Raw genomic sequence first — 26934 nt, forward strand, 5'->3', positions numbered from 1 at the left:
GCTGGTGGCTTCACATGGGGGGTGAGGGAAAGAGAGGAATCCAAGATCAATTTCCAAATCTGGTCCCGAGCAGGGGTGCGCTGGCAAGGGGAAATCTACTGGAGCGCAAGGCTGGTGTAGACAGACAGACAGGGTAGGGAGGCCGCATGTCCGAGGGGCTGTGGGACACGGAGCAGGGCTGTCTGGAACAGTGTGGTATGCAATGGCGCTCTGGGGTGCATCCAGGAGAGATGAGGAAGCTGCCAACAGTGGGCACGCGGGGGTCAGCACACAGAACAAGGAGGGGGGCAGGAGGAAGAGAAGTCGTGAGCAGAAGATGGAGACCAAGCAGAGTGGTGAGGACAGCCGCGGTGGGAAGTCCGGGGACACAGCAGTAGCTCGTGTCCAGTGCAAAGAGTAGGGGCCGTGGGACGGCTGGCAGACAGCCGGGGGACCGGGACCTGGGGCTGCTCAGACCAAGTCAAGGCTGGAAAAACAGACAGGCTCAGGACGCCTAGCTGGGAAGTGAAAGAGAGGCGATGGCTAGAGAGAGACTTTTCAAAGAGCAGAAGAGATGCAATCCAACGAGACGAGCCCGGGAGTGCAGGTAAGCGATGGCAGGGGGGCCTGGATGAGCGAGAGCAGGGAGCGGAGCACAGGTCGATCCCAGGACCCTGAGATTATGACCTGAGCCGAAGACAGAGGCTTTAACCCACTGAGCCACCCAGGTGCCCCACACAAGCACATTTCTTTTTTTTTTTTTTTTTTAAAGATTTTATTTATTTACTTGTCAGAGAGAGAGAGAGCGAGAAGCGAGCACAGGCAGAGTGGCAGGCAGAAACAGAGAGAACAGGCTCCCTGCGGAGCAAGGAGCCTGATGTGGGACTCAATCCCAGGACGCTGGGATCATGACCTGAGCTGAAGGCAGCCACTTAACCAACTGAGCCACCCAGGCATCCCGTTTTTTAAAGATTTTATTTATTTATCTGACAGATATCAAAAGTAGGCAGAGAGGCAGGCAGAGAGAGAGGAGGAAGCAGGCTCCCCGCTGAGCAGAGAGCCCAATGCGGGGCTCAATCCCAGGACCCTGGGATCATGACCTGAGCCGAAGGCAGCCACTTAATGACTGAGCCACTCAAGCGCCCCCACAAGCACATTTCTTAAGGACTTTGAGGAAAGTAATTTAGAGAATTTGCTGAACAAAATGATGGAGGGAGGTGGGGTCAGGCCAAGCACAAGAACTGCCAAGTGACATTAAACAGAACCGAGGCCGAAGACCTCGGCAAAAGCCTCCCTACGTGCATGATGGTTCCTCCAGCAGGTCCCAGGATTCCAGAGATACAGAGACAAAAGTGGGTCGATCCAAGGGTGGAGTTTTGTCAGACAGGAGCAGGACAGGATGCTGAGGATGCTGGGGATGAACCACGGATATCCAGTCTGGGAAGGAGAGGACGATCAGAAAACTGCAGGTCTGAGGCTGAAGCAGAGAGAAGGGGGGCGTCGGAGAGGGCAGTGAGTTTCAGATTCCAGGCGTCGGGCTGCTCTTCAGAGTGACAAGGACGGGGAGACGGCAGCTGAAGGGGGGAAATAAGGGAAATGGAATCGCAGAGGCTGAAATACAGACCCGAGAGCTGGTGACTCAAGTCAGCTAAGGGCTGACGGGGCTCAGGCTCAGGTTCAGGTTCGGGAGGAAGACTGTAGATTAGGCACCAGGGGGTCCGTCAACGCGGGAGCAGGCGAGGAGATGGTAGAGAGCGGCATCTGGAGCGGCACTGGCCTCACGGCATGTCAGGGTGAGCACTGCCTCTGGAAGGAATCGTTCAAGACAACAACCAGGAAAGAAGCGGGCCGTCCACGACTGCGCTCTTGCCCCGAGGTGAGTGCCATTTGTGCCGAACAGTGCAAGGACACTCCCAACCCACTCCTCCGGTCGTAAGAGGATGGCAGGGTGTAGACAGGATCGTCCTCCCCGCCTACCCTCGTCCTTTAAATTCCAAGTCCGAAACTGCACGTGACCGAGAGAAGAAAAGAGCCATGCACCAAGGCGTGCCAAGGAAGTCAGGCGGTAACTCTGCGCGAGAATGCGGCTGGCTGGCACAGGGAGGACAGACCACCAGCCTCCCTCTTCCCTGGCCCCACCTCAGGCTGCTGCTTCCGTGGCAGCTGCTGAAGCCACCATCGCAACACCCTGGCCAAGTCTCCTTGGGTTTACCCCCCGGGCAAAGCCCCTGTAACACAAGTGAGCAGTGAGACACCGGCGGCCGGACTGCAGTACAGACCCTTCCAAAGGGAGCTCCGATGTGGAGAAACCGAGTTCTGATTCGCACGGGACACACAAAAGCAAGCTGTTCATTCTACTTTTAATGGACAGTAACCCATTCAGCTCACAGAGATAATTACTTACCGTCAATATGGCAAATCTCACAAAAAAAAAAAAAAAAAAGGTCTGGCTCGTATGTGATTTTTCATCTACTTTCAGAAACCAAGGGAGCGCTGGGTCCTGTCTACAAACAGTGGTGAAGCCAGCAGGGCCCGAATGCAAAACGCAGGCCCCCAAGCTCTGATGAGTGGCAGGAGCTGGCGCAGCCGGGGAGGAGGAAGAAAACACGACTGGTCCTGAAGAGAACAGCACCTTCACACCCGAGCTGGGCATGTCACTCAGCACGGTAATGCCCAGAGACTGGCATTGTTAGGCCTGTTTTACGGCTCAGGACACGGAGGGTTTAGCGGTTCCGAGCCTTTGCTGATGTTACACGGGTAAGAAATGGCACCACGGGGACCCAGAGCCAAGCTCTGGTGACTCGTCTGCCCGTCCCACCCATTGGTTTTGCTGTTGGTCTATCTTGTGAGGCCTGGAATTCCAAAATGATTTCCGCTACGAATCCCCAAGTTCAAGTGTGAATTCTGAATGGGGGACTCATAAAAAAAAACCCCCAGCAAAACAAAGGACATGATGTGAGGAACCGCGTGTGAGGGAGAAAGCCGCGGCCAACCCCAGCAGCCCTTGCAGTGGATGAATCTGTTAATTTGAATTTCCAGGGCTGGACGTTGAGTGTTATCGGTTTGCCCCAATGTTTGCAAATTTATCACCTCATTTATTTCATCTGCTCCTTTTTCACACAGAAATTAACATAAATGATATAGACTGGTGGGCAGCCAAGTGCTGGGTCAGGCACTTTCTGACTCCTTCCATCTGTGAGTCCCTGTCCACCTGCCCCTAACTCAAGAAAGCCTTTATCTGACAGCGTCCCCGACCTCTCCCCTTCGTCCTAGGACCTCACACAACCAGAATCACGGCCAGTGTCTGCGAACCATCCGTTCACCACCTATATCCTCTCCAGACTACAGGCTCCAAGAAGACAAGTGTGTCATCCCACTCACGCGGCTGTGTCCGCGGGGCACTTGGCAAGGGGAATGACCAGCCGGACTCACCGAACTCCCCAGGTCACTCCTTTTTTTTTTAAAGATTTTGTTTATTTATTTATTTAACAGACAGAGAGATCACAAGTAGGCAGAGAGGCAGGCAGAGAGAGAGGAGGAAGCAGGCTCCCTGCTGAGCAGAGAGCCCAATGCGGGGCTCGATCCCAGGACCCTAAGATCATGACCTGGGCCGAAGGCAGAGGCTTTAACCCACTGAGCCACCCAGGCGCCCCCCAGGTCAGAGAAAACCCACCACAGAGGCTGGCATCCCCCCACTCGCAACAAGGCCAAGGTAACTTCCTCGCCCTTGCAAGCTGTCCCGTTCCACCACACTAACCCGTCTCACACACCCAAACGCGGCGCCTTGGCCGTGAAACAGCGTGTGGCTGTGAAAGTTGCCAAGGACTGGAAGAGAAATGCCTCCTCACTCCGCTCAGGGACCTGCGAGGCACGTGCCTGGCTGGGCAGGTGGGAAGGGTAAGCAAGGCAAAGGAGTCGACTTAGCATCTCCCCGAAGGGCCACTGGACCAGCAAAGCGGAGGACAGCTAGTTAATTTATTACTGAAGACTTCAGCTCGCCTTAGAGTTACGGGCAGTAACTGGTCCATTCACTGGCCTCAGAAAAAGAATTTGATGAAGATCTTACAAAAGTAAAGGACAGGGGGCCTGGGTGTCTCCATTGGTTGAGTGACTGCCTTCAGCTCAGGTCATGATCCTGGAGTCCCGCAATTGAGTCCCACATCCGGCTTCCAGCTCCACCGGGAGTCTGCTTCTCCCTCGGACCCTCTCCCCTCTCATGCTCTCTCTCACTCTCTCTCTCAAATAAATAAGTAATCTTTACAAAGGACATAAAATGACACATAAATGTCAGCTTAAGAACAGGTCCTTAGGGTATCTCATGGGGAGTGTCCTTTTTCTTTTTTAAAAGACTTTATTTATTTATTTGACACACAGAGAGAAATCACAAGTAGGCCCTCCGCTGAGCAAAGAACCCGCTGTGGGGCTCCATCCCAGGACCCTGAGACCACAACCTGAGCTGAAGGCAGAGGCTTAACCCACTGAGCAACCCAGGCGCCCAGGGAGTGTCCTTTATTTATTTATTTATTTTTTTTTAGATTTTATTTATTTATTTGACAGAGAGAGATCACAAGTAGGCAGATAGGCAGGCAGAGAGAGTGAGAGGAAAGCAGGCTCCCCTCAGAGCAGAGAGCCGGACGCGGGACTCGATCCCAGGACCCTGAGATCATGACCCGAGCCGAAGGCAGCGGCCTAAACCACTGAGCCACCCAGGTGCCCCAGGGAGTGTCCTTTTAACAGCCCAGATTTCACAGCCCCACAACCAAGAACTGAGTTTAGATAACTGAGACAGGTACACACCCGTAGTGCTTCATTTGACCTGTACTGACACAAACTAGGCATCACTAATTTAGATGCACAAACAGGAAATTTCAACCTGATTTTCCCAAATATTTTACCAGTAACTCAGCGTGGACCTAAACTGGAGTAACATCCAACCTCCCCCCACCCCACCCCAAAATGCAGATCCTAGCTCTGTACTTGACCTGGCGATGTGACCTTGTGACCCAGGTGCTTTCCCTGGGGGGGGGGGGGCGAAATGCAAAAAAAAAAAAAAAAAAAAAGCCCACAGCTCTAACATTCTTCATCCTGCACCTCAGGCGGAAAGCGCTGCCTGCTGGAGGGAACTTTGCAAGGACTACACATTAGAACGAACCCAGAGCGATTTCACAAAGAAGCCACACTCCTTCGTGGTAAGGGAAACGACTTAGCGTCATGAGCTCGTTACCTGAATCAGTCCCAATCTGTCAGGAATACACACAAAGTGGGATGAGGTTTAACGGCCTCCTTATAATCCACAAATAAGACACTGTCTGAAAAGGGGAGAAATACCAGCGTCTTTTAATTCACATCCTTTATTCTTCTCCTCACTCCTGACCTTCGCCCTCTCCACAAGTGTCCCGGAACCACACACTCTTAAAACTGAATGTGAGCTTTTTTAAAAAAAAGATTTATTTATTCCACAGCGAGAGAGGGAACGTAAGCAGGAGGAATGGGAAAGGGAGAAGCAAGCCTCCCGCTGAGCCAGAAGCCCGATATGTGACTCAATCCCAGAACCCCGGAATCATGACCTGAGCTGAAGGCAGATGCTTAATGACTGAGCCATCCAGGCGTCCCCTGACTTTGAGCTTTTAATGGAGGTTTCGGGAAAGAAATGACTGGGAAATGAGGGAGGCAGACTTCAAGGGTTATGGCTAACAGTCTGCGTTTTGTCCTGCTTCTGTCCTGATCAGGTGGCCAAAGGGCACATTCCAGGCAGGGTATCTGCCACCACATCTCCCCAGCCGTTACTGAGCTCAGACTTCCCCAGCTCCGAGAAAACAGCACGACTTTTAGGATTCTTCCGATATTCTAATTTTTTCCCCCGCAGTTGACATTCATCTCTGTAGTAGCCTGGAAGCCTTGTGCAATGTCAGAGCCTCTGAGACACTTGAAACGGTCAAGCACTATCACACAGCTCTGGTGCTTTCAACTTCATTTTTTGATGAACCAAAAAAGCAAGCCATCATTCCATGTGCAAGGCACTCAGCTGTAGACAGACACAGCCATGGCCTTTGCCCTCACAGCTGGAAGGGTAAAAGCATCCAAACGCTGGTGTAAGAAATGCCAGCTTAATTAAATAATGCTGTTTGTCCTAACGTTTGTGGCCAAAACAAAAAGGGACTCTAGACAGAGGGAACACTCATTGGCTCAATTCATCCTGCCCAAACCAGAGAGTAAAAGCAGTAAAATTATCCCTACCATTAGAGTCCCATGGCTCTGAAGTGGCAACTTTTTTTTTTTTTTAAGGTTTTATTTATTTGACAGAGAAAGATCACGAGTAGGCAGGCAGAAAGAGAGGGAAGCAGGCTCCCCGCTGAGCGGAAACCCTGATGTGGGACTCCATCCCAGGACCCTGAGATCATGACCTGAGCTGAAGGCAGAGGCTTAACCCACTGAGCCACCCGGGTCCCCTTAACCTGTCTTTTTTTTTTTTTTTTTTTTTTTTAAGATTTTATTTATTTATTTGAGAGACAGAGAGCACAAGCAGGCAGAGAGGCAGGCAGAGAGAGAGGAGGAAGCAGGCTCCCTGAGGTGCAGAGAGCCCGATGCGGGGCTCGATCCCAGGACACTGGGATCATGACCTGAGCCGAAGGCAGAGGCTTTAACCCACTGAGCCACCCAGGCGCCCCAACCTGTCTTTTTAATTGATTTTCACTTTAGGAGCAAGGGCAAGCAGGCTAGACCAAATGCAGCACACCATCTTTGCACATTCAGTCAGTCAATCCTTCACAGCTAAAGAGCTGAAAGGAAGAATACCTTCCACCACAGAAAACTCTAGGCCTATGCTAACAGGTCACTTGCTCTGTGGCAAGTTTTGCTGCTGCAGCTGTTGTGTTAGAGAGAGGGGGAGTGTGAGTAGGGAAGGTGGAGGAGGGGGAGACGGAGAGAAAGAATCTCAAGCAGGTGAGCCCAGCGAAGAGCCCAACTTGGGGCTCAATCTCAGGACCCTGAGATCACCACTTGAGCCTGAAATCAAGAGTGAGACATGTAACTGACTGAGCCACCCAAGCACCCCTGCTCTGGGGCAAGTTTTTGCTCTTTTTAAAAAGATTTTATTTATTTGACAGAGATCACAAGTAGGCAGAAAGGCAGGTGGTGGGGGGGGCAGGGGAGCAGACTCTCCACTGAGCAGAGAGCCCGATGCCGGCCTGGATCCCAGAACCCTGGGATCATGACCTGAGCCAAAGGCAGAGGCTTTAACCCATTGAGCCAACCAGGAGCCCCCGGGGCAGTTTTAAAAGGTATTGGTGGAGGGGTGCCTGACTCTCGGTTTTGGCTCAAATTGTGATCTCAGGGTTGGGGGATGGAGCGTGGAGCCTGCTTGAGAGTCTCTCTCTCCCTCTGCCCCTCCCCACCCCCCACTTGCTCCTTCTCTCTATAATAAATCTTTAAAAGCTATTCATGGAGCAGGTGCTGGGACAGCACTTTGGGACATCTTAACGCTGTGTCACACCCGACACCATTCCCAAGTTTTAAACCCTTTCCAGCTTTCTCCACTTGACGGTGAACATCTACAGGTCTCCTGCTTACAAGCTAGGCTACCTAAGCAGGGCCTCCCCCACCATTTGTCTTGCATCCAAGTGGATGTATCAAGTACTTACTAAGACATTTTCCCGTCAATTACGGGAGAGTGGGGAAGATGAAATTAAGCCACATAAAAAATTCTCCCACAACTGGTTTTCACTTGTGAAATATTTATGCACAATTTATAAGCTATGAAGCCAGAAATGACTTATTTCAACAGATCTGACTTTGCCAAACTGTGTGGGTGCAGCACTCTAAGGGGAATTACTCAGGTTTTGAAACTCAGATTTAAAAAAAAAAAAAAAATCTAATTTTTCACTCCTTACACTAAAATTCTCAAAACTCGATAAATGGCATTTAGAAATAAGAACCAAATTGATCAAGTCATTCTTTGGCCAGAAAACATCGCCTTGTCTCTACCGTTATCGAGGACCCTGCCTGCTTCAGCTAGTTCGACCTAAGATTCGCGATCACAGCGCAGAATCATGGTGGGCTTTAACTGCAGGACCCTGGTCCGAGAGCTCAAGGAATTCGCACGGCCTTGATCTGGCCACAGGAGTACAACAGAGAGAACACCTTCCCAGAATTTCCGTTTCCCGAGATTTTCTTAAAAAACCAGGGAATCTTTATTTTTATTGCTTTAAACCAACTGTCGGGTGAACCAAAAGGCGGAGGGAAGGCAGTCGGCGGGTCGGCCGGCGGAAGGCTTCACTTGTTAGCTCGCGCCCGCAAACACCCAGGCTCTGCGGCGGCGCCGCGCAACGGGAACGCGGCGGGTAAACCGCGGGGCTCTCGAGGACGAGACCAATGCAGAGCCTGGTGGGCACAAGGAGGAGTGTCCACGAAAGTGAGAAATAGGTGAAGACGGTGGTCAAGGGAGACACTGATTGGCTGGAGCGCGAAGAAAGGGAAGCTCCGAAGGAAATTCTAGAAAGCCACAGGAGCCGAGCCGCGCGACGAGCGGCGGGAGCCCGCCGGCTCCGAGCTCCCCGGTCAGCGGGCACCCAACGGCCCGGTCTCGGGTTTCCGCGGGTCACAAAAGGATAACGGACATCCTCCCAACGGTGGACCCGGGGGCTCCGCGCGCCGCTTCCGCCCGGCCGCCCCGCGCGGCCCACCTGTGCTCGGCCCAAGGCCCGCCGCAGCGCGGGAACGGGCGCTCGCGGCGCGATGCGGGCCCGCGGCCATGCTCCTCGGCGGCCCGCCCGCCTTTGTTCGCCGGGCACTCCGCACTCACCGCCGCCATCGCCCGCCCGGAGCCCGGCGCCACGAGCAAACGCCGCCCGACGCGAAAAAGGAGGCACAGGCGTTTCTCGTCAAAGCAGACTTTATTGGGCGCCGGGGCCGCCGCGAGCGCGCCGCCCGCTCCCCCGCGCCGCCCCCGGGCCGCCCGCCGGCCGGGACCCCGCGCGCGGCCCGCCCGCCCTCCCCTGCAGATCCCCTCCCCGCGGCGCCGGGGGCCGCGCACCGCTCACCGGCTCCCGAGGCGGCGGCTGCAGCGCGACGCCCCGCTCCCGAGTGCGGCCCGGGCCCGGGGCGGCGGATTTCGCTGCTGTGGCACCGCGGAGGGAGAGAGGGAGCCGCGCGACTTGCGGCGGCGGCGGCGCGCTGACGTCACACGCTGCGGCCAGCCGGCGCGCGCGGGGGCCGCCCCTTCGACCCCAATCCGGGAGGAGCCCGGGTGAGTGGGCGGGGCTGCGGTGGCGAACGGGCAGATCGATTGGCAGAGGGGGAGGAGCGAGAGGGCCAGTGGGCGAGTGGGAGCGAGGCGGGGCGGGCCGAGGCCAGCGCGGAAGTCTCGCGAGGCCGAGCCTGAGCGGAGTGTGGCGGCGGCGGCGGCGGCGAGATCTGGGCTCGGGGTGAGGAGTTGGTATTTGTGTGGAAGGAGGCGGAGGCGCAGGAGGAAGGGGGAAGCGGAGCGCCGGCCCGGAGGGCGGGAGGAGGCGCGGCCAGAGCGGGCGGCCGAGGCGCGGCGAGGCGGGGCGCCGGGGCGAGCAGCGGCCGAGCGAGCGCGGGGCGCACCGAGGCGAGGAGGCGGGGAAGCCCGCCGCCGCCGCCGCCGCGCCCGCCCCTTCCCCCCGCCGCCCGCCCCCTCTCCCCCCGCCCGCCCGCCCGCCGCCTTCCTCCCTCTGCCTTCCTTCCCCACGGCCGGCCGCCTCCTCGCCCGCCCGCCCGTAGCCCCGGAGCCGAGGCCGCCGCGGCCGTGGCGGCGGAGTCCTCAGCCATGGCCTCGGGCGACACCCTCTACATCGCCACGGACGGCTCGGAGATGCCGGCCGAGATCGTGGAGCTGCACGAGATCGAGGTGGAGACCATCCCGGTGGAGACCATCGAGACCACGGTGGTGGGCGAGGAGGAGGAGGACGACGACGACGACGAGGACGGCGGCGGGGGCGACCACGGCGGCGGGGGCGGCCATGGGCACGCGGGCCACCACCACCACCACCACCACCACCACCCGCCCATGATCGCGCTGCAGCCGCTCGTCACCGACGACCCGACCCAGGTGCACCACCACCAGGAGGTGATCCTGGTGCAGACGCGCGAGGAGGTGGTGGGCGGCGACGACTCGGACGGGCTGCGCGCCGAGGACGGCTTCGAGGACCAGATCCTCATCCCGGTGCCCGCGCCGGCCGGCGGCGACGACGACTACATCGAGCAGACGCTGGTCACCGTGGCGGCGGCCGGCAAGAGCGGCGGCGGCGGCTCGTCGTCGTCGGGCGGCGGCCGCGTCAAGAAGGGCGGCGGCAAGAAGAGCGGCAAGAAGGGCTACCTCGGCGGCGGGGCCGGGGCGGCGGGCGGCGCGGACGCGGGCAACAAGAAGTGGGAGCAGAAGCAGGTGCAGATCAAGACCCTGGAGGGCGAGTTCTCGGTCACCATGTGGTCCTCAGGTGAGCGCCGGCGCGCGCCGGCCCCCGGGATGTTTTTGTTTTGAAGGGAAGCCATGTTTTATGTGTGTGATGGGCGCCGCCATCTTCTTCGCAGGGCAAGTATGGCGGCCCCAAAAGATGGCGGGCCGCGGCGGGGGCGGCGGGCGGCGGGCCGGCGGGCCGAAGATGGCGGCGGGAGGTGCGGCGCCGCCCGCTAGGCCGCAATGGCGTAGTTTCCCCGGGCGGGGCGGCCGCGCGGCGCGGGGCGGGGCCGGGCGGCGCGGCGGGGCGGGGCGCGCTCGGGCCAACGGACGGCCGCGGGCCCGTTGTCCGCCGCCCCCGCCCGGCCGGCTCCACGCGAGGCCCAAGGGGCGCGCGGGCGGCGGGGCTGCGCGGACCTCACGCCCGGCCGGGCAGCCCGCGGCCGCCTCCCCCCCAGCCCCAGCCCCCGCCGCCCTCGGAGTGGAGGGGCACCCGGGGCCCCGCTCCGCCCCCTTCCTCGGACTCTCAGCTGCTCCCGAGAGGCGCCTTCCGCTCCCACGCCCGGCGCGCACGCCGGACCCTGCCAGCGGCCGCGCTCGCCGGGTGGGGCGGGACTTGGGCGGCACGTAGGGCTCGCGTATGCGGGCTCCGCGCTGCCGGCGAGGTCCTCGCCTCGGGCCCCCCTCCCCGCCCGCGGCACGGTGGGGAGCGGGTCCGCGAGGTTTTGTAGGCTGTTGGGAACCCTTTACGTTGGGGGGAGTGTCCTTAAGTGTGTGTCCGTGGAGACGGGTCGGTGAGCTGCCCAGCTGGGGACATTTGTCCCCGAATTAATGCAGCCGAATACTTTAAGTGTCCGCTCGCTTTTCGGTGCGTGGCAGGCGGTCCGCTTCCTTTCCCCGGGAAGAGAAAGATTCTGAAAGGTCGGAGAAAATAGGGCAGAAGGGATTTGTCTGCGTGTCGAAGTCTGCTCTTTGCGTCGTGGCCGTAGGACGCTGCGAGTCCGCGTCCTGTTACTTGAGCACATGTCACCTGGTTCAGCTGCCGGGGCCGCGGAGGGACGTGCCAGTGATCCTGCCGGCGCCGGTTGATCTAGCGCTTGCGGGGCTTACACTAGTTCTGAATTGTAGGAAACACCCAGCCCCGCTCCCCACCGTGGGGCTGTGGCATCGGTTGTCGGGACGGAGCCTCACACTGCGATGACCCTTGAGTATGAAAGGATGGCTGACTGCGAGGGGAAGGCTGGGCCGGCCCGGCTGCTGAAGCAAGCCCGGGGGGTGCACCGTAGTTGCACGGCTCCGGGACCGGGACAGCAGGGCAGAGCGCTGCTGCTCTGGATTTCAGAGTGCTCGTGGAAGTCGGAGCAGTGTGCGTTCAGTGAAGGCGCATGTTTAAGTGAAACCTGTCCGCTTATTTAGTGGTTATCAGAATACCATCCGGAGAGTTGGTGCCGTCCGTGGTGTTGGAACCGAAGTCGCCTCTTTGCATTAATATGCAGAGTAAGAGACGGGCTGAGTTTTGCTGAACTCAGGGTCCCATCTGAAATTAGATTTTTTTTAAAGATTTTGTTGGTTTATTTGACAGATCGCAAGTAGGCAGAGAGTGAGAGGGAAGCAGTCTCCCCGCCAAGCAGAGATCCCGACGCGGGACTCGATCTGAGGACCCCCAGATCCTGACCCGAGCTGAAGACAGAGGCTTAACACGCTGAGCCACCCAGGCGCCCCTGAAATGAGATATTGATAGAAAGATACCTTAACTATAAAACTAAATTTGCTTTTTCTCATGGTGAGGTCATGTTGGTTTTATAGAAATTTAGAAAACTAGGGTGTTTTAAATTTTCTGTATTCGGTCTTACCAAATTGCTGCCCTACTTCATACCCAGAAAACCTGGTAATGGAGGGTTCACTGGGTGAGGTGATGGGTATGGAGTCAGCCAGGCGAGGGGGAAGGTCTGAGGGGCCTGACTAATGGGAGTTCATTTACAATTAAGTCAGCATTTCAAAGTCATTATCTCCCCTGTGCAAGTGGCTTCTTAAAGAGTTGCACAGTTCGGGGTTATTTTAATGCCCATTTCTTTGCAGAGTTAGTTGCCTGGCGCATTACAGAGCACTCGGTGTCTAAAGGTAGTTATAAATGTTTGATGGCAATAACATAGTAAGGCCTGATTCCTCAGACATGTTTTGTGGTGAACGAGCCCTCTTCCTTGTCCTTGTGGCTTGGAATTATTTACTGAAGAGAAGCCTAATAGTTGGTGATTAACTATGCACGCCCCAAGTTCAAGTTCTGAATATAGTGGAATCTTAGGAACTGAAATGAGATAATTGATAATAGGTGAAGAAATCCAAGCAGTTTGATTGTTAAGCTGAATTTCTTGGTGTGTGTGTTGACCGCGGTAGCCAGTGTGCTCAGTGCTTTCACAGACTCCGTTTCATCCCATCCCAGGCACGAAGGGTTTGAACGCCGCTGTGGTTTCACCGCGCAGCCCTTTGGATGGGAATGAGCTGTGAGGTGACTCTTTTGCCCAAGTCTAACCTTAGTTCCCTGAAGTCCTTTATTTAAAAAATTGTATACAGGGTATTCTCAGGACTCTAGTTAATTGTTAGTTTCTAGGCTAAAAAAACTTAGTGGAAGCCAGCACATTCGTGGAAACCAAATCTTTGGATTTTATGGGTTTCTTTTGCTTGTGTGTCGTCTTGCTCTAATTGCCCACAGAGTCACAGCAATCTGTGTGACTGGCATCTCTTTAATGGAATAACGGGAAAGGAATCTCGTGGATCTGCTTTTTTCTTTCCTCTGTTTTAACTGATGTAATTCACGTGGGCGCAGTTCCATGGCCTGTGCTGTATTCACCAGGTTGTGGGGCCATCACCAGCTAATTCCACAGTATTTTTGACATCTCAGAAAGAAACCCCATACCCATGAGCAGGCATTCCCCATTTCCTCTCGCCCTTCAGCCCCTGGCCACCACTAATCCACTTTGTGTTTCTCTGGCTTTGCCCACTCTGGACATTTAAATGGAATCAGAACCATCTGTGGTCTCGTGTCTGTGGCGTAGCCGGTGTGCAGGGTTCAGCCGCACTGTCGAGTGTACTTCATTCCTTTTTACGGCCGAAGACGGTTCCGTAGTGTAGGTACTAGAGCAGGACCTGCTTGTTTTTGCGTAGAAGATGAACGCTCAGTGAGGCTGAGCGTATTTTGGTGTTTCATCACACCTCAGCTGTGTCTTAAACATGTTTAAAACACTGTTTTAAGGCCCTTGTTTAATTTGAGGTCTTTTCCTGGCACATGATGAATGAACATTTCCATGTTGCCTGACGTAGGGCACAGTCTCCTGTATGTTTTTCCCTCGGTTGTCATCGTATGGTACTGATACTGTTCTAAAGAGCTCACTATAGACTGAACCGCTTAATCATGGGAGTATTTAAAACATTTAGGGCTTTTTTTTTTAACTTATTCATTTTAGAGAGGGAGAGTACCCCTACCTGTGGGGGAGGGCGGGGAGAGAGAGAGAGACTCCCCGCTGAGCAGGAAGGGCTTGATCTTGGGCTCGAGCTCAAAACCCAGAGATCATGACCTGAGCTGAAATCAAGAGTCAGATGCTTAACGGACTCAGCCACCCAGGTGCCCGTAAAACATTTAGTTTGGAGAGAAACCTAAGAAGGCTGTAAAATCTGAGGCTTCACGTATTTGTTTATTTATGATTTTATTTATTTATTTGACAGAGATCACAAGTAGGCAGAGAGGCAGGCAGGGGTGGGCGGGGGAAGCAGCCTCCCTGCTGAGCAGAGAGCCCGATGATTCGGGGCTCAATCCCAGGACCCTGAGTCCATGACCTGAGCCGAAGGCAGAGGCTTAACCCACTGAGCCGCCCAGGCGCCCCGAGGTTGCAGGTATTTGGAAATCGTGACCTTCACTCAAGGCTGTTGGTATTTTACTTATCTTTTGTTAGACCAAATATAGCAGTGCTTCATGCTGGATTGAGCAAAACATCTAAGACCAGAAAAGACCATTGGTATTAAAATCAGTAAAGTGAAAGAAAGTTGAAAAGTATTTAACTGTTTGTCAGTTCTTTATATTCAGAAAACCCACATTTGCTAAAAGTTACTAGTCCTGGTCATTGGCCGCTCCTGTGCGGGTTTTCCACCTCTTCCTCCTTCACCTGTTGATCCTTAGCGAGAGATGCCATGCGCATAAATTCCCACGGAGCCAAGCTGCAGAACAACCCCCCCTCCGCCCCGCCAAGTGATCTTGTCAAGCCTGTGACCTACATAGGGCAGTCTAAGTCATAGATCCTGATTCCTGACCCGGTAGTTCTGGAAGCCGACTCACTGATGCAGGCGCGGTGCTGCCGGACTCCAGGTGCTTCGCCCGTCCTCTCCCCTCTCCCCAGCAACGGCTGACTCCCCCTAGTGGGAAAGGAAAATCCCTATCAGGAAGAGGTCAAGGGCTCCTGACCCTTACCTGCTAGCTAGCATTTTAGACTTTGAAAGAGAATAAATAAAATAATGAACTTAAAAATGTATGCTAGACTCCTGGGTCTAAGCCTGGGTGTTTATTCACCAAAAGCTTCCTGGTTTTTTGTTGTTGCAATCTGTTTATTAAGGTGGGCTTAAGGCTGAGAAGTGTAGGGTCCTGTAACAGGTTATTAGCAAAAACAGTGACTAGAAGGAACATTTCTTAGGATTTTCATTCCTTTGTTAACTCCTGATCCGCTCTTCTCAGGGCACCATGTCGTGAACTCTGCTCTTCTTCCCATAGGAGTATACGAAAGTGAAAACTTGTTATAATTTTTTCAATCTGAGTATTTACCAGTGGGTTGTATTCTCTAGTATTGTTGGGTAAACATTCAAACCTTGTATTTGTAAAATTTGGCATCTGAAACGCTGCTTGGACGTTGACAGTAGCATTAATTTCGTTACTGTTAGCAGAATATCGGGAAGGCGTGTGGAGGTTTGGGAGTTAATTGACCATACCATATGAGTTTGTACCTTCCTGCATGTGGTGGACGTCATTACAGTCCACGAGAGGACCGTTCCCATTCCCAAGTGCCGTGTTTTAATGGGTCCCATTCTGTTTAATTTGTGATTAATTGTCAATAACAACAGGCCCAGTGGTTTCCAGTAATCACGTTAGTAACAGCATCAGATTTCCACTTTAGACGGCGCTGACCAAAGTATCTTGCCTTGGAATATCTTAACTTCTGACCTTGGTGTCCTTGTAAAATAACTTCCTTTAGAAGAAGAACTTCTTCTGCGACTCCTACGTGACCATAGAAACCAGTGTACTCACTTTCTTAAAGCAGAACTCTTAAATTTTAACGAGATCTGCTGAATGAGGTTTTAGGAGCTCTTGAGTAAAATTTTTTTTTTCCCTTGAATAAAATTCTTTTTTTTTTTTTTAAGATTTTATTTATTTATTTGACAGAGATCACAAATAGGCAGAGAGGCAGGCAGAGAGAGAGGAGGAAGCAGGCTCCCCACGGAGCAGAGAGCCCGATGCAGGGCTCGATCCCAGGACCCTGAGATCATGACCTGAGCCGGAGGTAGAGGCCTTAACCCACTGAGCCACCCAGGCGCCCCTTGAATAAAATTCTTGATAATCATTTGATCCTTTGAGGTTACACAGTGCTCTTAAGATTAACATGAAGACAATGTAAATGGTTGAGAAGGACTTTTCCTTCTTGTATTAATGATCTCCCTTAGATATGAGAAGTGTGGAGAAGGGAAGGAGGCTGCCGTTGATCTTCCGTTGGAGCCCAGACCCCGTCTCTTCTAGGAGAGCCACAGACTTGAACAGAATCTCTAGTGTTTCACAGGTGATCATGCCTGTGAAAACACCCTGAAGTGTCTTTCTCTTTTTGCATCTCTCCACTCCGTCTTCTTTCCTTCTTTTCCTTTTGTCTTCTAGCTCCTAAGCACCCAGAAACTTTGAGGGAGAGAAGCTGCTGCTCCTCCAAATTGACAGTTGGCTTTTAATTTCTTACTTTGCTGGCAACTCATTTATAGTTTGTGCTAGTACATATGATTCCTGTACTAAGTAGATGTTATGGATTTTTTTTTTTTTTCTTAAGATTTATTTATTTTAGAGACCATGGGGGAGCAGAAGGCAGAGGGCGAGAGAATCTGAAGCCGACTCTGCTGAGTGTAGAGCCCCACGGGGGGCGCGATCTCATGACCCCAGATCATGACCTGAGCGGAAACTAGGAGTCATACAGTTAACAGACTGAGCCACCCAGGTGCCCCAGTTTTTTTTTGTTTTTTTTTTTTTAAAGATTTTATTTATTTATTTGACAGACAGAGATCACAAGTAGGCAGAGAGGCAGGCAGAGAGAGAGGAGGAAACAGGCTCCCCGCTGAGCAGGGAGCCCGACATGGGGTTCGATCTCAAGACCCTGGGATCATGACCTGAGCCGAAGGCAGAGGCTTTAACCCACTGAGCCACCCAGGTGCCCCGGTGCCCCAGTTTTTAATAGATTCTTAACAAAGACTACATACAGACTTCTGGATTTCATGTCTGGGGAATCTAGGCCTACACTCTGTCTACCTTCCTGAATTTTCTAAGACTTCATCACATGGCTTCACTCCTCTGCTTGAAAACTCCTCTAACAGCGTGGATATAGTTAATGTCATCGAACTGTAGATTTTAAAACGGTAAATACCGTGTTTTGTGTCTTCACATACGCACATATCCTGCCCATGTCGCATCACATTCAGGTGAAGTCCAGACTCCTTATCATGAGGCAACACATGATTTGGCCCCTGCTTTCCGTCTCTCTTTCCTCCTTCCTCCCTCCACTCCGTTTGTGCTCCAGCCTTACGAGCCCTCTTTCCATCCTTGAGCTTGTTTCTTTGCTCTGACCTCTGCCTTCAGTGCAGTGACCCCAGATGTCCACATCTCCTCTCGGGAGGCCTTCCCTGGTCCTCCACTCTCATTCTGACTCCTAGTAGAAGTCCTGTTTTATTCTCTTTGTAGCAGTGTCTGAAGCTATCTTGCTTTTTTTTCCTTTTAACCTGCTTCTTTCTGCTTCCTCTAGGGAGTAAGTTTTGGGCTTGTGACCCTCAGCCTTAGCATGGCACTAGGCATCTAGAAGATTCTCGGTCCGTAACTGGGTGAACGATCAGCACATGGAAATTACTCAGTAAGGCAGAATCGCAGCCTAGTGACCAGAGTACCACCCTCCTCCCGGACCACACAGGTGAAAAGAAGTGTGAAGGGTGCGGAGAGGGCGTGCAGGAGTGTTCCCTTTTTAGGAAAGGCACGGACTACACAGTCGATCCTAGTTTCAAATCTTAGATCTGCCACTGAACTGCGTTTCTTCAGGTACATGACTTGGCATTTCTGAGGCTTATTTCTTAAGCTAAACACGTGAACTTAGTGTCTTTGAGGTTTTGTCTGCATTCAGGAATACGACAGTTGCTAGCATGAAGCAGGTACTGAGTAAATGATGGTATCTTGTCCTAAGGTCTCTGTTAGTGGGGAAACATGGGAACAGCCTATGACTGATTTCTGCTTGTTGCTTAGCAATGAATCTCAGAGAGTTCGCCACCCCACCCCACGGTTTCCCCAGTGAAGGTTTGGGTGATGGCAGTGGTGAGTTGGTGATGTGGCTTTTGCCATAAGTCTTCCAGAAAGGTCAGACCGGAGCTGATGGCCTAAGATGAAAGATGTGGGGGAACAAAATCTAGCCAACCCGTGTAAGTAAGTAGTTGGTAAATAAATATGTAAGTTGGTGAAAATGGAAAATCAGGATCACAGGAAAAAAGGAAGTGTGAGGGTCAACCCTCATGAGTTTCCTGGCAGTTGAGATAAAAAAGGAAAGCACACTACTGATAACAGATTCTAGCTAAGATGAGAAAAATTTGTAGGGAAATCAAGCTTTTCTGAGGACTGAATTCTTAGGTCAACTGCTTTTCTATGAAGAGGACCACCGGGTCACAGTGTAGATTCCAGCTGGTGTGGTGTCCAGAATTTCACTTGATGTCTTAGAAGAGCCAAAGACTGAAAATGTAACCTCATTGAAGGTGACTCAGAATTTTCCATGTCCTTTACATGCTTCCTCTCCTCCAACAAAAGTTGAGCATTCTTTCACAACCATTAAGTGTGGGACCTGCTGTTCCCCTTAAGCCCAGGAGGGTGGGGAGAGTGGAACAGAAGTGTCTGGCGCGCTGCTCCCTGTGTTCTAGACGCCGAGGCTGCCATTAAAAGCATTCTCGGGTTTCAGCCTTACCGGTGGTCTTCTCTTTTTTAAGAAACGAAGAAACCAAGCAAGCTTCACTGACAGTAGTGAAAGACTTCTCGGAGGAAGGAGGTCCGGGCTTTGGAGAGCGGAGTGGATGCAGGGGTTGGGGGTGAGAGGTGGGCAGAGGGGAAGGGGTCGTTGTATTACCTTACACCTTTTCTCCCATGTTGAGGAACAGGGCCAGAGGGCCGCTTTGGTAGGGCTGGGGAGGGCAGGTCAGACCACTTTTTAAATCTCTTCATGGACCTGTAGAGTGCTCCCAGCCTTTCCGTTTAGTTTAAACCTCTCTCTCTCTCTCTTTAATATATTTGAGTCCTTATTCAAAGATTATTTACTTATTTAAAGTACAGTCTGCCTCCCCCATGTGGAGCTTGAACTCATGGCCAGACTCAACATTTTGCCAGCTGAGCCAGCCAGGTGTCCCATTGCTATCTTTTTTTTTTTTTTTTTTTTTTTAAGATTTTATTTATTTGTCAGAGAGGGAGCACACAAGCAGGCAGAGTGGTAGGCAGAGGCGGAGAAAGAGAAGCAGGCTCCTTGCTCACAAGTAGCCTTGATGCGGGACTTGATCCCAGGACACTCGGATCATGACGTGAGCCAAAGGCAGCTGCTTTACTGACTGAGCCATGCAGGTACCCCCCCATTGCTATCTTTTTGACCGAAGTTATCCTGAGTCTCTTTGCTTTGTGTCTCAAACCAGGATGAGAATGAGGATGGCTTCGGTAATGGAGACATGAACGGAATAGTTGAGAGATGGGGATAGGACGGGCTTGTTTATGCGGGAGCCCCCCTTAATCTGTGGGGGTGTGTTCCGAGACCCCAGTAGAGGCCTGACAGAACACCCACTTAAAACTTAACTGCTGAGCGGCGCCTGCGTGGCTCAGTCGGTTCGGCGACTGCCTTCGGCTCGAGTCGTGATCCCATTGTTCTGGGATCGAGCCCCACATCCTGCTCCCTGCCCGAAGGGGAGCCTGCTTCTCCCTCTGCCTTCAACTGCCACTCTGCCTGCCTGTGTGCTCTCTCTCTCTGACACATAAATAAAAATTAAAAAAAAAAAAACACCTTAACTGCTGAGGGGCGCCTGCGTGGCTCAGTGGGTTCAAGCCTCTGCCTTCGGCTCAGGTCATGATCTCAGGGTCCTGGGATCGAGCCCGTGGCCGGCTTCTTGCTCATGGGGCCTCTGCTTCTCCCTCTCCCTCGGCTCCTAACCGCCCCATAAATAAAACCTTAGAAAAACTGCTGATTAACGATAATAATAGAACAGTTACAACCATATGCTGTAATAAAAGTTAAGTGAATGGTTTTCCTCTTAAACTATCTGAGAGTGCTGCACTCGCCCTTGTGATGGTGGGAGGCCCTTGTGATGGTGGGAGTCGGACGGTGAAATGCTTCCTTGAGGAGACTAGCGAGGGAGGGGCCTCAGGGAGTGTGGGGGGAAGCTAGGGAGGCTGCGGTTGGCAGAAAGAGGACCCCCTGCTTCCAAACCATTTGAATACAAAATGTGTGCCCTATTTATAGGTGTCACTGGCTAGATTTTGTTTTTCCATGTCTTCCAGCTAAGGCCATTTTACTTTGGTCCCATTGTTGTAGGTCGTCTGACTTTAGCCAGTGTTAGTGAATACTGGAATCACCTGATCCAGATGTGAAGAGAAGTTCTCATTAAAACGTTTTCTTAGAGGGGCGCCTGGGTGGCTCAGTGGGTTAAGCCACTGCCTTTGGCTCAGGTCATGATCTCGGGGTCCTGGGATCGAGCCCCACATCGGGCTCTCTGCTCAACAGGGAGCCTGCTTCCCTCTCTCTCTCTCTCTCTGCTTGCCTCTCTGTCTACTTGTGATCTCTCTCTGTCAAATAAATTAAAAAAAAAAAAAAGTTTTCTTAGAGTGCCTGGGGGGCTCAGTCTTTAAGCATCTGCTTTCGGCTCTGGTCATGATCCTGGAGTCCTGGGATCAAGCCCGGCATCCGGCTCCTTGCTGGGCGAGAAGCCTGCTTCTCTCTTTCCCACTCCCCCTGCTTGTGATCCCTCTCTCACTGTGTCTTTGTCAAATAAATAAATAAAATCTTTAAAAAAAAAGAAAACTAGAAGAAGGCAAACATTGTCTTTAATTTCTCTGACCATAAAACCAAACACCTTTTGTCATTTCTCAAGCAGCTTTCTTCAAAATACGTTTTTTTCTATATAAATAGTTTATTTCTTGACATTGTGTTATTGAGTGGTTAATGACCCTTTTTTTTTTTTAATATTTTTTATTTATTTGACAGAGAGAAATCACAACTAGGCAGAGAGGCAGGCAGAGAGAGAGGAGGAAGCAGGCTCCCTGCAGAGCAGAGAGCCTGATGTGGAGCTTGATCCCAGGACTCTGGGATCATGACCTGAGCCGAAGGCAGAGGCTTTAACCCACTGAGCCACCCAGGCGCCCCGGTTAATGACCCTTTTGATGATTTCTGTGTACTGGTCTTCAAAGAGTTCACTCAGTGAACTTTCGTGGCATATGCTGTTTATGAAGGAATGAGTAACAAGTGGTAATGTGAAGTGTAAATACGTATTACGAAAGCACACAGTAGTAGTAGAAAGCACACATGATCTAGAAAGACCGAGCAAAAGGTTTTGTTTTTTTTTTTTTAAGATTTTATTTATGTATTTACCAGAGAGAGTGGGCACAGGCAGACAAAGAGGCAGACAGAGGCAGAGGGAGAAGCAGGTTCCCCGCTGAGCAAGGAGCCGGACGTGGGACTCCATCCCAGGACTCTGGGATCATGACCTGAGCCGAAGGCAGGCGCTTAACCAACTGAGCCACCCAGGCGTCCCAACCAAAGTTTTTTTAAGGCAAGAGTATTGGATCACGTTCAGAAGTGCAGGTGTATGTGTGGTGGTCATCAAAAGCAGCAGTTTTGGTTTTAACATTACGTACAGACCATGTGGTTATTGTCTGTACGCAGGACGGACGGCCTCAACTGTGCATCACTTTCACTTGGTAAGTCACTGAGTTCAATAGTCATGAGACAAAGCTGGTTTTCTGCCTGTATCTAGACTTTTCTTTGCAGTCTCCCTTGGGGTTGCAGTTACCCAGGTGTTCCTTCTGAAAACCCTCTCCAGTCTGTGTTTTTTTTCAATAGATACCATTTATCTCTCTGGCTTTAAATACAGGCCATGTGCCAGTGATGTCTGTATTTCCTCTTCAACCTCAATTTCTTTTGTCCCCACACTCGCATATCCAAGTACCTCCTTGAGGTCTGTCTAGTCCACAAGGTGTCTCCCAGACCCCTCAAATCAGAAGGGAACTCCAGGTCCTCTCTTGCACGTTGTCTCTCCCCCCCCTTATTCTCCAGCTTGGCTCATGACCTCCCCCCAGAAATGCAACCCAGAAACTTAGAAGGCATAGTTAACATCCTTTTCTTCCTACCTTACCCCCCTTCTCTCATTTATTACCCAGACTTGTGTAGTCCTCCTCCAAAATAGAACTCAAATCTGACCAGTTTTATTATTATTTTTTTAAGATTTTATTTATTCATTTGACAGAGAGAGAGATCACAAGTAGGCAGAAAGGCGGGCAGAGAGGAGGAAGCAGGCTCCCCGCTGAGCAGAGAGCCCAATGTGGGGCTCAATCCCAGGACCCTGAGATCAAGACCTGAGCCAAAGGCAGAGGCTCAACCCACTGAGCCACCCAGGTGCCCCTCTAACCTGTTTTAAAGACGGGTTGATGTCTCTTTTGGAAGTAAATCCCATCATTGGGTAATCTCACTGTTGTTCCTGTTTCACTAGAAAAATCTCCACTATAGTTTTAAATCCTATTTTCTAAGTAAAATTCCATCATATAGGTAAAAGGTCAATAAGCTTGTTTTCTGTGAAGGCAGAAGTAGTACCGGTGCAGGTTCCGAAGTAGTACCGGTGCAGGTTCCGAAGTAGCACCGGTGCAGGTTCCGTAGTAGTACCGGTGCAGGTTCCGTAGTAGTACCGGTGCAGGTTCCGTAGGCTCCTGAAGCTCCTCCTCAGCCAGTGCCATCGCAGCAGGAAAGGAGCCAAAGGTGACGTGAACAAGCAAGCCTGGCTGTGTTTCAGTAAAGCTGTTTCTGAAAATTGCTGGCGTATGTGTGCACCATTGTCCATAGCAGCATGATTCACAGCAGCCAGAAGGGGGACGCAGCTCCTGTGTCTATCAGTGGAAGAGTGGATAAACAAAATGTGGTCTGTCCATACAAGAATATTACTCAGCTGTGAAAAAGAGTGAAGTTTTGTACATGCTAGTACATGGGTGGACCTTGAAGACGTGAGGTCAGCCAGACACAAAAGGACAAATACTGTTTGATTCCATTTATAAAAGGTACCTAGAGGGGCGCCTGGGTGGCTCAGTGGGTTAAAGCCTGAGCCTCATGCTCAGGTCATGATCCCAGGGTCCTGGGCTCGAGCCCCGCATCATGATTTCTGCACAGCGGGGAGCCTGCTCCCCCCCCCCCCCCCCCCCCGCCTGCCTCTCTGCCTGCTTGTGATCTCTGTCTGTCAAATAAATCTTTAAAAAAAAAAAAAAAGTACCTAGAGTAGGCAAATTTGTAGAAACAGGAAGTAGAATAGAGGCCGGCGGGGGGCGGGGCAGGTGTGCAGTGGGTACCGGGCTTCTTTTGGGGACGATGAGTCTCGGGTATAGATGGTGGTGATGGGTACACAGCATTGTGAGTGTACCTGATGCCCCTGAATTGGACATTCCACAGATGTGTCTGAAATGATAACTACTATGTTCATGTCTGCTTAACCAAAATTTGTTTCAACAGTAGAAAGGAGGGGGCACCTGGGTGGCTCGTTCCGTTGTGTCCAGCTCTTGATTTCGGCTCAGGTCATGATCTCAGGGTTATTACATCTAGCCCCACATCAGCTCCGTGCTGGGTGTAGAGACTGCTTGAGATTTTCTGTGTCTCTGTCTCTGTGTGTGTGTGTGTGTGTGTGTGTGTGTGTGTGTGTAAATAAAATAATAGAAGGGAAACCATAAGTGGCGGTGGGAAGGTTGTCAGGCTGGGTCGGGCTCACTGGCGGTACTTGGGGATCGTAAAACTTGGCACTCTCTGCTCAGACTCACTCCATACACGTATCACAGTTCGTGGTGATGTTGGTGACTGTTCTCTGGGTGCTGGTGTTGTTGGACGTTGGGTCTAGAACTGTCTCAAGCCTCAGGAAGCATTTCCCATTTGACTTGTTTGTGCCCCCCAGAATTCATGAGTTAAAAGTCCCAGTCCCCAGCGTGAAGGTATTTGACAGTGGGACCTTTGGGAAGTAATTGGGTTATGAGGGTGGAGCCCTCCTGGTGGGCTTAGTGCCCTTTTAGGTAAAAAGAAGAGACAGAGAGAGATGACGATCCGATCCGTGTCCCCATGTGGAAGGGCTCAGGAAGAAGGTTCTTTGACAAGCGCGGGTGGCGCGCCTTTACCAGGAATTGAATTGACTGGCGCCTTAGTCTGCAAGACTGAGAGGGGTAAATTCTTGTCGCCGCCCGCAGTCTGTGGTATTTTGTTAGGGCAACCTGAGCTAAGACGGCTTCTCTCACTAGAATATAAATTCCCTGAGGGCAGAGGCTTCGTTTTGTTTCTGGGGCCTTGGAACAGTGCCAGGTGAGGAGGTGCTCCGTTAATAGGTGTTGAACTGTGCAGGGAGTGTGAGCTAGCCTGTGATCCCATTTTCTTTCTTTTTAAAGGTTTTATTTATTTGACAGAGAGATGCAGCTAGAGAGGAAACACAAGTAGGGGGAGTGGGAGAGGGAGAAGCAGGCTCCCCACGGAGCAGGGAGCCCCATTTGGGGCTTGATCCCAGCATCTCGGGATCATGACTGAGCCGAAGGCAGCCGGTGGCGCCCCTAGTCTGTGAGTCCGTAATCCCGGGATGTGTCCTGGAATGTGTTCCAGCTTACTGGAGACGCGGCTGTCATCACAGCTTCCTTGCAGCCGCAGGGGACCTCCGCCTTCTGTCGGAAGTACCCAAAGTCAGGGTGGAAAAACAGCTCCCCTGCCCACCCGAGCATTTCTGGAGCACCTGAAAGGCGACGTGGGGGTAGTTGCTCCTCAGGGGGAAGGCTGGAGGGTGAGGGGATCACTGCAGCCCCGAGAGAAAACCTGGTTACAGTGCAAAGTCCTGGCTTTGTCACTTAGGATCACTAACCACGTTTCCTGCCCTTTGCGAATGATCTGGCTGTGTTTCCTCGGGCTCCGTCGTCTGTACGGAGGTTACCCGGGATGCAGAGATCATTCTAGCTCTGAACTGAAGGCCGCTGGGCTTGACAGCGAAGGACCCGGGGCCGGGAGGGAGGCTTCCTGTGTTCACGAGGCCCCTGGCTGACTAGTTATTAAGTAGCCCAGAGCGAGCTGCACGGCCTGTCTGGGCCTCCACTTTCTCCTGCGCAGGGTGGACTTGCGAGTTTGCCCACCTCTCGGGCTGTGCGCGGTAATGAAAACCGCCTGTCCAGTAAACCTTCAGCGCGATGCTGCTGCCCTCTGATTCCTGGCAGTGACGCATAACGTTTTCCAGAATGGGGGGGCGGTCCTGGATGGCTCAGTTGGTGGAGCGGGCGACTCTAATCTCAGGGTCAGCCCCACGTTGGGTGTAGGAGATGACTTGAAAAATAAATGAGTGGTGGAAGGAGAGACATTTATAATTTAAAAGTATTGTATGCCAGGGGCGCCTGGGTGGCTCAGTGGGTTAAGCCTTTGCCTTCGGCTCAGGTCATGGTCTCAGGGTCCTGGGATTGAGCCCCACATCGGGCTCTCTGCTCAGCGGGGAGCCTGCTTCCCCCTCTCTCTCTGCCTGCCTCTCTGCCTACTTGTGAGCTCTGTCTGTCAAATAAATAAAATCTTTAAAAAAGAAAAAGTATCCTCTTCTTTGCTTTTCATCTGAGTGATTGAACATAATAATGACCACTTGAATCAAATGAACCTACATTCTGCCCTTTTTTAAAAAAAGATTTATTTATTTACTTGGCTGGGCTGCGTGCTGAGTGCGGAGCCCGACACAGGGCTCAGTCTCACAACCCCGAGACCTGAGCTGAAACTAGGAGTCAGAGGCTTAACTGTGCCACCCAGACACCCCAACATTTTGTCTTTACCTTGCCATCGTACCCTGATGTCAGAGAACCTGATGATAAGCAGCTGGACATCATTTTTTGATAGTGATGTCCCTTGTAAGGTTTGGTTTGGTTGGTTTTTGGTCTTGTGTTTTGTTTTTGTCTTAAGATTTTATTTTAGGGAGAGAGAGCGTATGCACATGGAGGCAGAGGCAGAGGGGGAGAGAGCATGTCCAGCAGACTCCGTGCTCAGCACGGAGCCCCATGCGGGGTTTGATACCCTCAGATCATGGCCTGAGACGAAATCAAGAGTCAGATGCTTCTGAGCCATCCGGATGCCCCTTTAGTCTTGTTTTTTTTTTTTTTTTTAACACCGGTGGAAGGGTGAGAATTGAACAAGCCAATTTTCACTGCAGAAAGTCCTGTTTGTTCCTGCCCTTTGTGAAATATTTTCATGGAGAAGCAGGACATTTCAGTCAGCAGGGAACACTTTGGAGCATCTTTATTTTCTGCTTTCAGCACCGCATAGTTGCAGACCAACCAGTTTGGGCCTCTGGGCACTCGACCTAGTGTAAGAGGCAAGGCCAGCAAAAATTCAAAACAGCATGATTTAGAGTTTGTCAGTGTTGTTATCAAGACCTAATGTAGGAGTTCAAGGAAAAGGTAAGAATCTGAGGCCAGAGCAGGAGAGTCAACAAGCCCTGGGTGGAGCACGGCCTGGTTGTGTTGGGGAGGGTTCCTGCCTAGGAGAAATGGAAGGCCAAGCTAGCTGTGTAAACGGGACCCAGGCACAGGGGGCCAAGTGTAATTTACACTTCTGAAGGGTTCGTACCAGGTGGAAATACATCAGCTGCATTTTCTGTATCAGTTGATCCTTTACAGCATCATTATGGCAGAGAGCAGAATTGGGAAGATAAGAAATTACGTTTGTCGTTGAGGTATGAGATACTAAGAGCTACCTTGATGGCAGTGGGACAAAGGGCGAAGACGTTCTATAAACCAATAGGATTTGGTGTTTGGGGTGTAGGAGATTAATTACGGGGATCCATATTCCTTTTTTTTAGCCTGTTGGATTTGTGACAATAGCCATACAAGTAGAGATGTCCTGCATTCCTTGAACACGCATCTGTTGAGGGCCAGCTCTGTGCGGACTGCACCAGGCTCTGGGCATACCTGGGGATTGAAACTGACAAGCACTCCTGTCCTCGTGGCACGTACTGTCTAGTGGGAGAGGCCAACAAAAATCACATTGCTGTGCTTATAACTT

The 26934-nt window shown here is 52.0% G+C and overlaps 1 protein-coding gene across 1 annotated transcript in view; it reads left to right on the top strand.

Annotated features, from left to right (window-relative positions):
• Positions 1-9759: 9759 nt before the first annotated feature.
• The window catches only part of YY1 (YY1 transcription factor), a 29118-nt gene continuing 11943 nt past the window's right edge, over positions 9760-26934 (top strand). Inside the window, exon 1 of the mRNA XM_046009918.1 lies at positions 9760-10433. Coding sequence (XP_045865874.1) covers positions 9767-10433 — 667 coding nt within the window. The 5' untranslated portion in view covers positions 9760-9766. The remainder of the gene's footprint in view (positions 10434-26934) is intronic.

The sequence above is a fragment of the Meles meles genome, chromosome 6 (genome assembly GCF_922984935.1).
Source record: "Meles meles chromosome 6, mMelMel3.1 paternal haplotype, whole genome shotgun sequence".
Taxonomy (NCBI): Eukaryota; Metazoa; Chordata; class Mammalia; order Carnivora; family Mustelidae; genus Meles; species Meles meles.